We start from the raw sequence: 17954 nt of genomic DNA, 5'->3' as shown, positions 1-17954 counted from the left end.
CACGTGTATGTAAACCAAAGTGTCTGCTGGATGACTAAATATAAAATGGAAATGGGAGAACAGGAAACTAAGAGATTTGGTGTGGACCAGAGTGATGCCAGAGGCCCTCCTGGTTTTCAAAAGTAAGGAGTGAGTGGTTTTGAAATACTGCCTGAAATATCTGATTTTGTTGAACAACATCCAGTTTGTTTGACTACAGCATCATTAAACCTTCTGAATAGCTTTAGACTCTGACAGCACATGGTTAAGTTAGAGGAAAAACTGATTGGTTTAACTATGATCACTCAGGAGTTGAAGTTGTCTGTTCTGCACTTTGGGTTTGGTGTCAAGATAAAAATGTGCAGTCAATTTAGGTAAAGGTCATTTTACTATAAATAGTATAAATGGTTCAGGATAAATAAGTAAAAAATCTGTTACTCTCCTTAATCCAAGTTGCAGGTTGATGGACATTATGTGTAAATAGAGGCAGTGCAGTGTTATTTTAGTGGGATTTATTTTAGGAGACTGTTGAAAATAGATTCATTTTGGAAAATTATTTCACCATTTTCAAATAAATAAACAATGTGTTATATTATGTTGCGTTCAGTTGCAATGTAAAAGAATGAATAGGGAAATTCTCGCTACAGCTGCACTGCATGAGTGTGTGTGTGTGTTTGTGTGTGTGGCTGTGTGTTTGAGTTCAACACAAAGACTTAATGTTTGCATTGTTCAATTATTCCCCAGTTGTCACACTAGAGAAGAATCTTCAATCACTAGGGACATCTAGAGATACAGCAGAGCTACGACAGACTCTGTAAGTAACACACACACACACACACACACACTATCTGAACTCGTCATCCAGCTTAGTGAAAGGGTTACATTTATCTATGCATCCTTGAAAAATGCATATTTTCTCTTTGTTTCATCACCCTACTCATATTGATTATTCTTTTTTAGTTGAGCTGCCAGCAATTACCAGATTCAACACTGATGACAAAGTGGCCAATCTAAGATGATTGCATCTGTTTAAAATGCATTACATCCCACTGCGTTGGCTGGCATGTCATCAATTCTATCGAACATTTTTTATGATCGCCTTGGAAACTTACTGACAATGCTTGGCTGCTTTTATTTTTAACTTCCCATTTTCTTTCAGCAGTATTGATGCTGGTTGCAAACAACACATCGAGTGCCTCCGACTGATGCAAATTACAACCAGTGTGATGCTTTGTGTTATTCAGCAGCTCTCTGTGTTTGGAAAGATTGTTCCAGAAAACAGTCAGGAGGCTTCCTAGTAATTCAGGATTTTAATCTTTTGGAGCTCATTAACTGAATTTTTTGTTGTTTTTGCAGTTGCAACCGTTTCTCTTTTTTTTCCCGTTGATGTTGACTTTAACACCGACGGACATATTTTGAAAGTGTTTAACAAATACATTATCCAAATCTGACAAAGAATTTGTTTGTTTTTATTTAAATTTGGTTATTATCATCTTTATGGATTTTTTTTTTTTTAAATAAAAAAGGACTTAAAAAATGGTTTTCCAAAAGTAAATGTCCTTTCGTGCTTCAGTGACACAAAGAAAATACCACACAGAGTGAAAGACAGCCTCAATTTTTGTTGATGACGATATGCTGGCTGAGCCATCATTTTCTTTGTGAATGTCTATTGACCAAGCTCTTGTTTTGCTTGGAGGGTCTATTGATTGAAATAATGTTTGAATAAAGTGGGCACCTCTGACTGTGGCTGGGTTTAAAGAGAAGCTACATAAATAAGTGACTACACTGTATATCTGCAACTTCAATTGCACAGGACTGTACAGTTCCATTTTCTTTATAATATCGTCCAGCCAATTGCCGATTTGCTCGGTGTCTATGCTCAACTAAGGGTGTGCCTGGACCTAGCAAAATGAATTTCGATCGTACGTAGGCCCTGACAGTTCAATGCACTTCAACATATGACACGGGCAAATAACGGTGCAGCATTTAGGGAAAAAAAAAACAACCGCGACAGAAAACACAACCAAATATAAAAATTCAAGTGTCATGAAATACACAAAAATACATTAATACGAACCCAATAAGTCCTAAGTTTTTTTTATGATCAATGTAAACTGTACGCGTCAGTGAAAAAGATAACAAACATTTCTAGTTAGTAAGAAATGTGTTTATTTTAAGATCTGTTGTTTCCTACTATAAATAATATCCGCTTTGAGTTGAGAAGAGTGTGATGTCTTGTAGTAATATTTTTTTCACTCGTTTATTTCCCTAAGACTGAACATTCCTGTGATTGGGTATAAATATGGGGCTATGTTATATTTACATAATTTACATCGTTACTATTGGAGCTAATGACGCAAATCAGTATGGTCTTGGATTCTTGACTAATGAATTTACTAACAGAGTTCCACTGAATGCAGATACAAATAATCAGTTTATTGAATAAATAAGCACATTACTGTTACTAAAATCATGTCCTCGTGATGCACTCGTCGTCTGAGTATTAGAGTCTTAATGAATTACACACTGAGCAAAGTAAAATACAGAATTGTAATAAATGGGCATACATTTATATTCAGAGTAACAGACTGAAAACAAAAAACTTGTTGAGCTGATTGCGGTGACTGCTGGTCCTAACTATTGTTTGGACATTGTTTTCTTGGACAAATACAGACTCTAATGCAGAAACGTTGACCAGAATGACAGGAAAGTCAGACTGACAGCTGATTTGTCTGAGCCAAATAGTCATGAAGAAACATGGTTTATTAACATAAACGTGGTTTATTAGTTTGATTTTAATATTTCTTGTTTGCACCACAGTGGTTCAAATAGCCTTTGGATATAAACAGAAAAATGAGAAATTTCCACCCTTACTCCCGTCATATTTGACATTTAATCAAGATGCATAATTCCCTCATGAGGATGATTATGACAATTAGGTAATAAAAAAAGATTGTTGGAATTTAGCAAAATGCTGATGTTGTGTGTCTAAAACAACTATAAAACAGAGAATGTTATATCACCTATTTGAGCCCCACCCTTCCTGACACTCTCCTACACTTTCTGCCTCCCTGCTTTGTCCCCTTCGTCATTAATTTCAATGCCATATGGAGAATTACAGCTACAAGTATCTGGTCTCCATCCAATCAAACAAAAAAAAAGACCAGGCATGTTCACACACAGCACATGGTCACACGCATACTCCACTGCTAGAAGCAACACGCCTGTCTTGTTTGTGTCCACCATCTGTGTGTTGTTCTGCAGTTTGAAAAAAAATAAATAAATAAAACTCAAATCTCACGGTTAATAGAATTTGACCCACCCATGTAATCGTGGAAATGCACATGGCAAAAAGTCTAAGTGGATTAATGGAAGGCACCCTCTGAGCGTCATTGTCTTTGTTAGCGCATTAGGCATTAACTGATTCTCTGGGTGAAGCATGCCAGAGGACACTGGGGTGTGTCTGGAGGAGAGCGCCCCCGACTGAATGATCCCCTCTTTGTACAAACAGCGCTACACTATTATACTATTATAATGGTAGATAGACTCTACAGTAAGAAGAGGAACCAGCTGCAGTTTAACAAGAGCTAGTGAAACATAACTGGCAGAAATTGTATTAAAAGAGGTTTTTGTCGTTATTTCCCCCCCTCATCATACCAGTGGTGGACATAAGCAAATGTACTCGGGGACTGTCAATTTTGAGAATCTTGAGTATTTCCTGTAGTATTTTATGGATTGAAAAAAAAAAAAAAAACTTGCACAAAGCTACATTATAGTTGAGTAATTTTTCATAATAATTGTAAAATAAAGGTCTGCTCATGTCTGTTCTTCTTCCCGAGTTGTCAAAAAGCACAGCTCTTTCCAGTCCCTTCAGGGTTTCATGCTGATGCTTTGGGGCACCTGTGCACGCGTGTCTGTGATTGACGCTCTGAGCTTTCATCGTCGTATGATGCTCCAATATTTGACGCTTAAAGCAATGACGTAGACAATTAAGTGAATAAGTCTCACGGAGAGGTGAACGGTTGAGTGGATGGTACAACAAGACACAATAGACACAAAAGATGACGCTCCAGGACCATCCAAAACCAGCACCAAGTTTACCTGTAGCCTCAATATTGGACACCATTAGACAGGGCATCAAACAGTTATGCTCCTGGAGCATCCAGTACTAACGTCACAGTTGGATTGAAAAATATTTGCTCATTTAGAAACATTCTACAGAAATCTGGAAAAGGGGACTGTTTGCCGCTATCTTCTACTGCCTCTTTGAAGAACCCTCTGTATTTGGGGACTGAGGAGACCTGCTTGTACTCCTCTCACATATTTGTATTTTTTAGGATTGTCTTTTTTAATGCACTGCTGCATGAGGTCCTGAAGTTCACAGCCTTCTGATATCTGTTATTAGCCTTGTCCAGACAGAATTCTCTGGAGTTGTTGAAACTTTTAATGAAACAATGAACCGTAGATGATGAAATTACAAAATTAGTACCACATTCACACACACACAAAATAATGCTGCCATCAAATTCCTCAGTTCCACGTATTTAGCACATTATTGCATTTTGTTTTTAATTTACATTTTTTACAGCGTTCGAATGTATTTGCTGTACTACTGAGGGGAAAAAAAGCAATGACTGTAGGAAACACAGCAGTCATCACAGCAGTCATCACTAGACGATTTATTCCGTTAAAGTAAATGATGTTTAGAGATCATCAGGGAAATGCACTTAAACAATAAATAAAATCTTATTGATGTGTATTGTTTGCCATTTAATAAAAAAAAAAAACTGTGGCATGGATGCAGATAAATAAGAAAGTTCTAGTGAATGTTTAAATAATTTTGTTATAACAAATAATATTGGACTAAATATATAATGTCAGAATTTAAGTTATTTTAAATACAAGTTGGAAACTTAGTATTTAGTAATAGTATTTCTAAGAAGATTTTTAAAGTAGGAAGTTAATAAATGATACACTGAACTGTACCAAGTTAGACTGATTGATATGCTAAAACCTTCTTAAAGAAAGACTAATTTCCTCTTTTTGTTCTATGATTACTGTCGACTGCTTTATGATGTCTGTGATAAATTCCCGCCTTAATCCTTAATGTGAAGCCCATTAACTGTTGTTTTTTTCCGCATGTGTTTCTTTTGATGGAAAACAAAATATTGTGTCATCAGACAGATGAAAATGTCAGTAAAAAAGCTCATTAGTTTGTTGTGTGTGCTGCCTGAAAAGCAGCTAATTTCGCATCCTCGTTAAAAAAAAACAAAGTCGATGAGGTGTAACATTTATTATCTCTAAATAAGTCAATGTTTATTTCTGACAAGCCACCATGAAGTGAGTCTGTCATCGCATTAAGAAGTTTGATAAAAAATGTTAACGTGCAGAAATGTTATGTCCATGTAATGATTAGAGAGCATTTGGTGGTCTTGCAGTACCAATTATATTCTGTGTGTAGAGTTAGTAGTAGTACACAAACTCTCTAGTACTATTGTACAGTAGATGTAGGTAGAGGGAAAGACACATTTTGAGAGATTTTCATTAAAAAAAAATTTTTTTTATTTGCCGTATCTCACACTGTTATGATGTTATGTTTTGTATTGTTTGATTTGTACAGTTTCTTCTTTTTTTTCTTTTTGGTGAATTAAAAAAAAACAGTGGCTGATGAGTGAGAGGTTGCTGTTACAGGCTCTGCTATATACACTTGTTAAAAATAACTGATCTAAGTTCAATGAATGCATACAGGCAAACAAGCAGTACTTGAGAGCATCTTATTAGGTTTGATAAACAAAACATAAACGCCATAACCTGAGCAGTTATTATTAACAAATGTAACTTTACTTTGGCAAAACCACATACATTCCATCTAAAATAGAACATGAATCATTTCATCCCCAGACATTAAGAAGTCATGGCCACGCATTTCAATTCTTAATGTTGTGGCTGATCGATTGTATGCTGGGGTAACCATGTCACGATTCCAGGGGCCAGATGTGTAAATAATGTGGGATCTGAAATATGTTCTTATGATGGCAGTAGGTTCAACAGGTGGTCCAGCGGCCAAGTTTCTAGCTCCTGTGGCAGGATCCTAAAGTGCCTATGCCAGATCAAATACAGTTTATAAATCCTTCAGTGTTCTGGATAATCCATGGGCTTTGCCTAGTCCCTCAGCCCCCTCTTCATCACAGTGGTTTGGTACCATGTCTTCACTACTATTGCCACTGTATCAGTCCTCACTACTTACTACAAGACTCAGCTATAAATTTGGCGCAGTGACTTACTCTCTTCTTATTGTGCCTTGTGATCTTGTCCATGAAAATATCAAGCAGGCTTAGTGACAACCCTGGTTGAGGCCCAGCCCCCACTGGAAATTAATTTTGACTTCTCATGGAGAAAACAGACACAAAATCTTTCTACAGCTGAGAAATGGATCACTTGCAACAGTGACCCCGGCGCCCCATATTTTTGCAAAGGACAAAATCAAAAGCTATATCCAGGACCACAAAACATATGTAGACTGAATTGGATATCTTCTGACCCCTCCAGTAGCTTTGCAAGGGTAGAGAATAGAATCGAACCCACCACCCTATTTATGTAGTTAGCTTACATAGTCCCAACTTTCACACAAAATGAGATTGTCTATTTATATACCGTGGTGTATGTACCATGTTTGATTAAATTATTTAACCATTTCACTTCTAAATCTGCTCCGTTGTGCAAAAAGCAGTAGTACTGTGTTGTGAGACAAAATTGGAGTCTTAGATTATGATTTTAAGTCCATTATATTATCCACACAAAGACTTAAATCATTTGGTATGTTGAGTGAACTACAGTAAGATTATTTATATATTGTTTTGAACAGAGCCAGAGCCCAGAAAGAATAAAGCCAGTTAAATAAAAAAATATATAAATAAATAAAATTGGTTGGCGAAATGAACTATTATGAACGGACAATATGTTAGAGCCAACTGCAACACAAGTCAGTGAATTCATTTTATGTATTTATTATGTATTGTCCTGGACAAATCTGTGGAGAGATGTGCCATTCTGCACTGATGATTCTTTTTAGCTTAGCATCTCTTTTGTTCAGGCAATGCATGTCCACGTGGAGGCCCATTGCAGCAGACACAACCCAGGCCAGGACTCTGGCTTTGTGATGCCCTCAGGTTATTTTTTTTGACTTTGTTCATGCAATTAGCTTTAATTGGAAGTCGTAGGTGAGATCACTTCTGTTGCAGTTGCCACAGCTCCCCTTTGTTACATTCAGGTTGTACTTTTGGGCCTGTATTCAGGTGACCTGTCTACGGTGTACTCTGCCTCCCACCCTGCAACAGCTAGGGTAAGCTTCAGCACCCTTGTGACTCTAAACGCGATAAGAGGTTTGGACAATGGATGGTTGGAAGTTTTGTCTCATGTACCATTTAAGCGATATTGCTGTTGTGCATATAACAATGCACTGTGTAAGGACATTGCTAATCTATAAAGGTATTTTTAGAATAGAGTGAAATCCAACTTAGAAACCGGGTAGAAATGTCACTGCCATCTTTATGGGCCAGATCATAACTGTGTGGATGCACCTCTCCACCTCTTCCTCCTCCTCTCTTACACAACAAGCAGGCATCATTTCTGCCTCTCAAACCCACATTAATGCTCCACTCTCATATAGCCACGTGTACGTGTGAACCAACAGTAGGTGTATGTTCTGTTTGAGTTGCACATTTAAATGTCAGATGGATTTCTAAACTGCAGCTATACATGTGCGTTTGCGTCTCCGAGTGTAATTTTATGGCGTTGGCGATCTGGGAATTGAGTTGCACTTTCCTGTTGCTCTCACTAAAAATCTCTTTCGATAAGCCCTCGAAATACATCTCTATAAATGTAAATGTCAGCTTGTCAGGAATGTTGGAACGTTTTTTTTTCAAAGAGAAGCGCTATTCAAAAAAATCCCTGTAGAGTTTTAGGATTCTAGTATTCTCCAATTCTTTCAGCTGCTAAACAGTTTAGAGCCTCCTGTGCTGTACTTTTCACTTTATAACCCTAAAAATGTTTCCAGTGGGTGACAGGTCCGGGCTGCAGGAGGATCAGTTTAGATCCCAGCCTCTTACCACTGAGCCATGCTGTTGTAATACGTGCATGATGCAGCTGGACGTTGTGTTGGGGAATACAAGGTCATTTGGATGGCAGCATATACATGCCTTCAAACCTGTGTAAAAGGAAAAGAAACAGTGTAAAACCTGGTGCTTTAACAGCATTAACAGACCCCCACAGCATCATAAATGCTGGTTCTGCCCCTGACATCCGTGATTTGAAGAGGATTTTAAATTTGGACTCGTTAGTCCGCGGGACCGTTTTCCACCTCACCTCACGCCAATTTAAAAGTTATTTTTTTAAATTTTATTTATATATGGTTGTTTCTTCGCATGGGAAATATTTACTTATATTTGTGTGTACGCTAACAATGGTTTTCCAAGGTGTTCACTCGTTTCCACTAAAGATTCTTGTCGGTTTTTAATGCAGTGCTGAGAACCTGAATATCACAACCATTCAGTATTGTTTCTCTAAATCTTTAAATTATGTTTTAAACTCTAGATAATGAAAATGGCCAAACATTTTGCCCAAGGCATTGAACACGAGTTGTTGAAACTCACCCCATCATTACGTCTCCTGAGATCTCTTTTCTACCCACTCACAATACTGAACTGTTGGTAATTAACCTTATTAGTTGTGAGATGTTCCACCAAGGTTTTTTAAGCCTTATACAAGTTTTATAGTTGCATCTGTTGGGCTTGAAGGGTTGTCAAATCACATATGAGTGTACTATGTACCTGTATAGACACTAATGGAGAAAAGATTTTATATTCGAGTCAGTCAAGGAGTCATCATACAAAACAGGTGTACTTTGAGTCAATGCTGAGTTTTACAAATGTTCTACATTGCTATGTGAGCTGATCAGCTGTGTGCATAAAGCAACTTCAGATCCAAGCCAACGCTCCACTCCACACTGTCCTGTAAAGTCCTGAAACTATGATTACAGTCAAACTATGATTACAGAATCCCCTCCACACACACACACACACACACACACACACACACACACACTACACTATGTGTCTCCCACACCCTACCCCCTTTATCCTTCACACCTCCCCTACGGCCAGCTGCTTCCAGACTCCTCAGTTCTCTTTCACTGGGGCCAGCCATCCCTCAAAGGAATACCAAACACCAAGCAGGCAGGAGAAAGACACAACAGAGGTGACTGATTGAAATTCACAGTGTGAGCAATTCCAATCTTTTGCATGCTGTTTCTAGCCGCCTGGCTCTTGAGCTTATTGTGGGGGAAGAGTGTGACTAGCAGATGTATCACTGCGCAGCCAAACTGCAGAGGTCTTCTCGGGGGTCCTTGGTAGTGGGCGAGCTCTGATTGTTTGGTAACAGTGTGTCAGTGGTGGGCAGGGCTCACACTGACTCATAGATGATCCATCAGAGCTCATCAGCACTGAAACACAGCTCAGTCTTTATTTTTAAATGACATGTTTTATAGGATTCCCTTTGCTTGCATCTACTCCTTGATCAAAAGTTGATTTGACCTCATTGTCAGATGACCAGTGATCATTTTTAGTAGAGTTTTTCACCTCAAAGGGGAAGCAGTGAAGGTTAGTGCATTAGATATGGTATGATATGTAAAGTACTGACCCGACTGCTTTGAAATCTGAAAAACATAAATGCACATTTTCGCTCTAAACTAAAGCCATAGAAAGCATTATGGGAAATGTACCCGTCGAATCCTGTGTACTAGGGAGGAAAGATCCGTGATTTCAAATCACTGGAGTATTCCTTTAAGTTGTTCAAACCAAGGTAACATCTTCCTGGTTAAGTGGGATCCTTTTACTGGCGACTCTCTATTTGAAAGTCATGATAATTTTTTCATGCTTTAAAGGTGTTTCTGAAACAAACAAACAAAACAAATCTGTCACTTTCAAGTGGTGCATCACAGCTGCACATTCATGCTGAGGTTTGTCATTCTTCCAGATCCCCAATGCAGAGTGCCAGCCATGCAGTCTGTACCCTGCTGTGTAATTTTGGTGGGTAACATGATGGAGCATTAGCTGGCTGTGATTTCAAAATAATCCCTTGCACGTCTATTGCTGCTTTACAGCTAAATGATGACGCATCAGGCTGAGGTTTAGCACTTGTTAATCTTTCTGTTGTGATCGTGTGTGTGTGTTTATGACTGAGTTTGAATCCACATTCTGGCTAAGACCTGTGTTTGCAGAATGCATTCCTAATCAAAAAGCACACACTGTTTTGTAATGAGCTATCATATAAGGATGTATAGCACTGTATAGCCTAACATGGAAAGTGTTTATGTTATGTTATACACCATGTTATACACTACATGTCCTCTGTCATTTGGCACCAAGAGATACTAAGTCCTGTAAGTTGTGAGATGGGGCCTTCGTGGATGGGTAGGCAGCCCTGGTCAAAGTAACATCCATGTGAATGCCAGTACCCAGGTTTTCCCAGCAGGACATTGCCTATAGCATCATGGTTGGAACACTTGCACCAAGCCGTCCACATAGTGTAAAAGAAAATATGATTTATCAGCCCTTGGCCTAGTTCTGATGCTTTTGGTGAATGATGGGGATCAACTTTGGCACTGATCAGTCAGTTGTTACCCACCCCTGTACACAGACGGGAGGACATTCAGAGCTTTACAGTTTCCTGTCAGTCACAGCCAGCATTCATTTTTTTCCGCACATTGTGCTACAGTTTCTCTTCTGAGGTATTTGACCAGGTGAGCTACCCTCACTGGACACAAACATAAATGAGCTTTGAGCTCCCATGACCATGTCAAGTCCTTTTTTTCCTGCTTCCAACATATTACCTTTAAGATCTGACTGTTTACTTGTTGCATAATGCATCCCACCCCTTGACAAGTACCATTGTAACATAAAATTATTTACTTGACCTTTCAGTGGTCATTCTACCGGAATCTGTCTATGGGTGAAAAGAAGTGTTAGATCACTGGCATTAAACTGCCTGATTTGCCAAATATTCTTTACACAAGAGTCATTTTAAAGACTTGTGGTATTTCGTCTTGGAGTATTTAAACTTCTACCCGCTGAGACGAAATGCAGGTTGCCAAAGTGAATTCCAGCAGAGTGAGAAATTCCTGCATTTTTTATGCCATCGCATTTCTTAGATGCACAGAATCATGTTTGAACTTTTACACAACTTTGCCTTAAAAGTTGATGGTGGTTGATGGTTCTGTGTTTTACAAAAAGGTTATTTCTTATACATTAATATAAGTGTTTTTACCTGAATGCTAAACAAACTGGGGACAATTGTTTGAGAATAAAAGCTGAATTGAGTTGAATTAAACGTTACCTTTAAAGAAGTTTATGTAAATACAGTACAAATTCACTACTATCGTATAACAGTGAAATAAGACGACATTCTGTCTATTTAAAGTCATAAATCCTGTTTAGATTATAAGTGTAAAACCACTTTACATAAAAGTCTGTTCTGACTTTGGACAGAGCAAGGGCTCTGGCCGCCATCCAATTTAATTATTTCCTTATAGTAACGTTAATTTTGATCAGCAAAATAAACCTCTATCCCATCTACTCACTCTTCAACTCTTTTGAACCCCTGCTCACAGCTACGATTACTGATGATTTTCAACTATGATTTACCGGATTTTCCGGAGATGTTCCGGAGATGTTCCTTTCGCCCACAGTGCACCATGGTCTGTCTGCTCTCCCTGCCACCAGCTACGTGTAGATCAGTATTTGAGTATGCCGTGGCACTAGTGTGTTTGTGTAGCTAGTCTTCCTATCTCTGTGGGGCAGCCAGTTATAGTATCAAGTCTGGAAGATGGGAATTGGCCTTTGGAGAGGGGGTAGTGAAGCAGACTGAGGGGAATGTAAGCCCAATATGACCTGACCTGCATAGATATAACTGTCTTAACCCGCAATTCTAGCCGACGTACCGTAGAGTTACGGATATCGCCGCAACCTTAGGCCTTTCACCTCAGTGGATCTTTCCAAGAAAAAAACATGAAAGAACAGAGAGGATTTGGAAGTGTTAGACTCCTCACCTCTATCAGACAGCTCTTACCACTCTGTTACTCTGCGGGTCAAATGGAATTTCAACCATTTAAACCTAAGAGCAGTCTAAGCAGCTGAGAGAGCACTCTATACTTTTGTTACTTTTTTGTGTCTTTAAATGGTTCCTTTTTTTGGTTGGGGGTGAGGGAAAGGTCACAACTTCCTTACCATGCTTTGTTTACAGTTAGTGATTTCCTGTTTTTCTCAGAATGTGCATCAATAAAGGCAGTAGGGAAAGATTTAAATGGCGCTTAAACAGGTAAACGTACCTATTATAATAAATGCTGGGGCTTAATCATTATAGTGTGTGGCTTTGGCTTTATTCTTCAAAGGCACAAAGAGTTTTATCTCAACCTTGTTTTTATTTTTGTAGCTTGGGCAACTGTTCTAGCACTTAGAATTATTGTGATCCTGGAACATGTTGTCATCACAAGCACTCAGACAATCAGACAGACTGTGAACAAGCTGGCAATTTAGCTTGATTTGCCAGATTCACTTATTTAAGAGCTAAACACAAAGTGAGTGCACCTGCAATGTACTGTATTAATCGTTGCACAGTGAAACCACTGTGAAATGCAGAGAAGGTCAAAATTGACTCCGAAAGTTGGTCTGTAATGGACGTTTACAACTGACCGGTTATACGTTTTTCTTTTTCAAAATAGGTTGGATTAACCTGAGGGTTCATCTTTTGTGATATTTTAAAGCAAATACTGGCATTGATGACAAAATAGATATCAAATTGCGTTGCAATGACAATGTACAACATAGGAAAGAGTGATAGTTTACATTTGAACTATGGGAACATTGTCTCCTAAAAAAATACATTCTTATACTAACACCAAACACAATGTCTTTGTGGGGACTGTAATGCCAACTGGATGGATTATATCTCAATGCAACATGCTTTCTGTATCAATAAAGCACTGCAATAATTAATGGAAAACATGCTGCAAAGAGGAGGCTGGGGTGGATGGCGGATGTACAATGCACAGGACCACAGGCCTGAGTTTGACTCCAGAGTCGTGTGTGGCAATAAAAAGTGTTTGGTTGTGGTTTTGTTTAAAAGGTTAATAAACACCCTAGATGTGAAGTGACTCATTTATTTGTTTTGTATGTAATCATGCCACAGTCTTTCTTTAACCATAACCAAATGCTGCAAGTGTCTAAACACAACTATACCAGACAAGATGGACAATTTACTGCATAACTGAATGTTTACTGCCTTTGCTGGTAATGGTCTCAAAAAGCCTGGAGCTGACTCCAGATGTCATGGCACTGGAGGCGGGTTTCAGTCTGAACGGATCAAACACTGCAAAAAATGTGATGTTTCTGGACATTTTACTCATATGCTATGTGGGAATGTGCCAGCAAGTGACTAATATGTTACAGTAATAGACAATGTAAACTGCTTGCAGTTATGTTTCCTACAAAATGCATTTGCAGTTTAGTTGTATATGAAAGTCATTTGTTGCATTTTACAGTGTATTTTAGTCTGCATTCGTAATTTTAAAAAGTAACAGAATCTTATTGAGGATTTTTGTTGTTGTTTTGCACATGATTCTAGGTACAATGTATAATAATAATGATATAAATATATTGAGTCATAATATCAGATCCCATTTCATTTGATTTCTCATGCCACCTTTCTTTATCTGTCTTTCTCATCTCTTCTCCAGACACTCCACGCAGCAGCAAACCAACAAAGTCATCACCAGCACAAGCCAGCTCATCAAACAGCTCTCTGATATTATCAGTGGCTCTTCACGGGTATTTTCTGCTCCCTTTCCTTCCTCTTTTATTCACTGTCATTCTGAAAAATAAACACAACATCGGAGCTAATTAAAGCAAATCTTGTTTTGCTGCACAGCAAGACCGTCTACGTCTGACCAGACTAAAGACTGAACTCTCAGAGTCTGTGCAGCGCTATGGGGATCTGCAGAAGGTAGACACATATGTAATATACTCATTTGGTTTCATTAGTGTGTTGCTAATATTATTCAGTGCTTTCTGATTAATAATAAATAGATGGAGCTGACAGAAAATGGTGCATACCTGAAGTGCTAGATGTTGCACGTGCAGGCAGAATAAAAATAATATCTGACTCCTTTAATAAGGACAAAGAGTCTTCTTGACCCTCTCTTCATTTGCACCTCTTTCAGAAAATTGCAGAGCGCTCAAGGGCCTTGCTCCCTCCAACACACAAAGACAAGAAGAAGGTGAGCAGAGACGGAGGGTGAAAATCCGCCCTTTGTTTCACTGTCATTCATGAAAGAGCAGAAGATGAGATGGCATTTCTCTGCTCGATTGCATCCTCACAAGGGCTCCTTTGAAAGTCTCTCTAGTCTCTTCCACATATTACACTGGACTCCATTCATCACACCCAACTTTCATGTGGTGCTGAAATTTTATTATTTTATTGGATTTTTTTTTTTTTATCTGAATTTAAATCAGCTACTGCCAAGGGTTTATTCTGACTGTGTCGCCTAGTGAGAAGACATGGCCACTTTATAGGATAATTCCTGCCTAGGCACAGCGAGGAGAAGGGCCCCCTACCCTCTATTTGATTTTTGTGATCCTACTTGCGGCAATTTCACATTTGCTTTTGTCTTTTGTTTGTTGTGTGTTTTTTGTCTCTCGGCTGATGTCTGTTTAAATGATTTTATGTCTAGTTTTGATAATTTTTTTGTCATTTCATTTATACTCTTAGATCAATTTTTTTAACATTTATCAACATTTCATGTCTTTTTTAATCACATTTAGTCATTTTTAGTCTACTATTGTTAGATGTTTTGTGTTTTTTTTTTGTTATGCTGTGTCCATTTTCTGGTGACTCGTCATTTAATGTCTGTTGTTAGACATTTTGTTTCAATATTTGCTCATTTAATGTAGATAATTTTTTACTTTCATGTGTTTATTTATTTTTTTGTCGTGTCCCATTTTAGGTAATTGTTCACCATATTTCATGCTGGTTGTGCATCACTTTATAGCCATTTGGTGTCTTTTAACAAAGCTCTTACTAAGCCTGGCCTGGTAGACCTGTTCACTTATCTATCAACTCAATCCTTATTACAAACTAAATATGAGCAAATGCCCATTTTTGTGTGATTGATTAAGTTAACTCCTGATTGTTTTCCCTTTCACTTTTAAATTGGTTCTTCGTTGTGCAGGTGATCAGGTTTTATGTATGTTAATGAATTATTTAGAGGGTGGAGGATTGAACCCCTTTCTTATGAGGACCCTGTCTTAAACACCACCTCACTGTTGAACCTAATGTCAACAGATTAATCTGGTTGGAATGTAAAAATTCTATAAAGAACCATTTTTTCGTTTAAAGAGCCTCTAAATGTTGGTCTTTTTACCAATGGGAGAGTCATATGCATTAAGGTTTCATGTCTAATATATCGCTAGCATTAGAGGTGAAGGGCTTTGGGAGCGTTGAGCTGGATGGTACATAACTCTGACTACCCCCAATTCAGAGTAGCAAGTCCCCTAATCAGTGAGTACATTATAGAAGAACAAAGTGGTAAAAATACTTCAACATTTGCAGATTGAGCAATAACCGTAGGAACATTTTGTTTTAGGCTTTGTCAAAGAGATGATTAGTTTCGAATGTCATACATATAAATTTAGACATTTTGCAGTTCAATGCAAATGTTATTGACTGTTTTCCACCCACTTCACGTCATCAGAGTCAGCTGGATTTGACGGCAGAAAACTTGAGAAACTGTGTGAACTGATGCATTAAGATGAGAACAGTTATTGTCTCGAGATTCTTTCTCACCCGCGTGATGTATTGATGTATTGCGGAGCGTTTGCGGTGGGGACGTAGGTGGAGGAGTGAGAGCACGACGTTGCAGAGATTTGCTGAGGAGTGGTGAGTCACATCCTGGCCGGTAGACAGTGCTGTGACTCAGCCTGGGCTAGTCCCTGTGCTCTGACCCACTATGGCCCATCTACCATAAATTAGCTGTGCAGTCAGCCACACAAAGGTGGAACACATTAGCAATGCAAACGAGTCAACCAGGTCTCTCACTCTGTTGGATTATATGTCTTTTTTCCCCCCTCCTTTCTCTTTGAATGCATGTGGAACAAAGTGCAGGCACGTGCAGGTTTTCATGGATTAATAGCCTCCGTCTTACATGTCTCTGCACTAAGTTAATATGCACTATTCAGCTTTCTTAAAAAAAAAGTTATTTGATTTTCATGTCAAAGAAGCTGGTAGACAGGAGCTGGAACTCTCTCTGAAGACATGACAATATTTGTATAGTAGTATATTAGTAATAAAGGGTGTACTGCAGAGCTTCAAAGTATCAAATCAGAACAGAAAGGATGTCATGTTAATGAATGAATACTCTATTGTGTAAGCACTGTTTGCATTAGCATTGCTGTATATTGTCTGCCGAGTACAAAAATACTACACTAGTGCGGTGGAAAAGCACTCTTTACATATCTTCTTTATTTGAAGGCATGGCCCCAACCCAGACCAGGTCCAAATGACATTATACTGTAATTGTCGCTGTTATTGCTGTATCTACTAGCATCACACCTATTCATCTAGTCTAATCTAATGTAAAATAATCTAATATGTTCATGCGTGCACCCACAGAGTCCTCAGACCCCGGCCACAGAGCAGATGGAGGAGGGACCACTGTTTGGAGATGCAGCAGATGCAGATGGAAGCGCTCAGGCATTTTTGTCTGAGATCAGTGAAGAGGATGTGGAGATGCTTCGCCAAAGAGAGGAGGCCCTGCTACACATTGAAGTAAGAACGGCAATATCAGATGAGTTTAAACGATAACTTTGGTCATTTTTTTAAATAACCGAAATATCCACAACCACTATACAAATACTAATTGGAAATCTAAATGTTCTGTAGTCAGTGTTTGGTGGGTTGTCAGCAAGCAGCTTGTTTGTCTGCATCAATTGTTATCCAAAAACTCGCACTGTTAATGATTGTCTATCCAAATTAATTCATTTTTACTACATTTCTCCCTTCAAAGTAAATAAAAATTAGATATTATTCACTCATTGGGTGAGGATTTGAAGTTAACATTTAAATAAGCCATTATCAATCATCAATCCTCTCCCCTCTCTCAACTGCTGATGTGAGCAGGTACAGCTGATATGGATATAAATCGTAGTAGTGAATTCCACCGGCCTAGATTGGGAATAAAAGTTGAATAAAACACCACAATGGTTTTGTTTACTCAGCCTCCAGCTAGATTAAGTTGCGTATTGTAGATAAAGATTATAGGTAAAGTTCATAATATGTATTATTTCTACTTTAACTTGAGAATTGAAAGTGCCACATGTAGTTTTAGTAAAGTACTTTTTTAGGCTTTTGATTTTGTCCTTCTATCACATCCTAATCAGGTCACACTAAGATCAATAACAGAAATCATCTTGTAGTGGATCATTGAATGATGATGGCAGACCTCAGACAAAAACAATGACAGATCATTTTTTTCACCTCGCCATTACACTTTAATGATGAAAACAACACAACGGTATTCAATGATCATTTCTGCTGCAGTATTAATTCTGCTGTTCTGTGACTTCTTCTGCAGAACTCCAAGTCACTGTATTACACACAGAATATTGTCAAGGACAGTCAGGAAAAGTACACTTTATCTGGATTGCAGTATAAATAAGAATACATAATAATTTGATCCAAAATCAGAACGAAAATGTCATCACTTAATTTGCATAAACATCAGAGTCAGAAAAGAAAATGAGAAAACTTCTATGGTTTCATCTGCCTTATTTTTTAACAACCAGTTCTCACGAAGACACCACCATCAGGACGTCCTGATTCTTTTAGGCCCCGTGTCTGTGTCCAAGAGCCACAAACCAGTATTTCTT

General features: G+C 38.3%; 1 protein-coding gene across 1 annotated transcript in view; it reads left to right on the top strand.

Annotated features, from left to right (window-relative positions):
• The window catches only part of tsnare1 (T-SNARE Domain Containing 1), a 153865-nt gene that overhangs the window by 64044 nt on the left and 71867 nt on the right, over positions 1 to 17954 (top strand). The window contains exons 4-8 of the mRNA XM_067511473.1: positions 724 to 793; positions 13769 to 13859; positions 13960 to 14034; positions 14252 to 14308; positions 16699 to 16854. Of these exons, the coding sequence (XP_067367574.1) occupies positions 724 to 793; positions 13769 to 13859; positions 13960 to 14034; positions 14252 to 14308; positions 16699 to 16854 (449 nt within the window). The remainder of the gene's footprint in view (positions 1 to 723; positions 794 to 13768; positions 13860 to 13959; positions 14035 to 14251; positions 14309 to 16698; positions 16855 to 17954) is intronic.

This window comes from Channa argus, chromosome 7 (genome assembly GCF_033026475.1).
Source record: "Channa argus isolate prfri chromosome 7, Channa argus male v1.0, whole genome shotgun sequence".
In the NCBI taxonomy this organism is placed as follows: Eukaryota; Metazoa; Chordata; class Actinopteri; order Anabantiformes; family Channidae; genus Channa; species Channa argus.
This window is presented reverse-complemented; position numbering and strand designations above follow the sequence as displayed.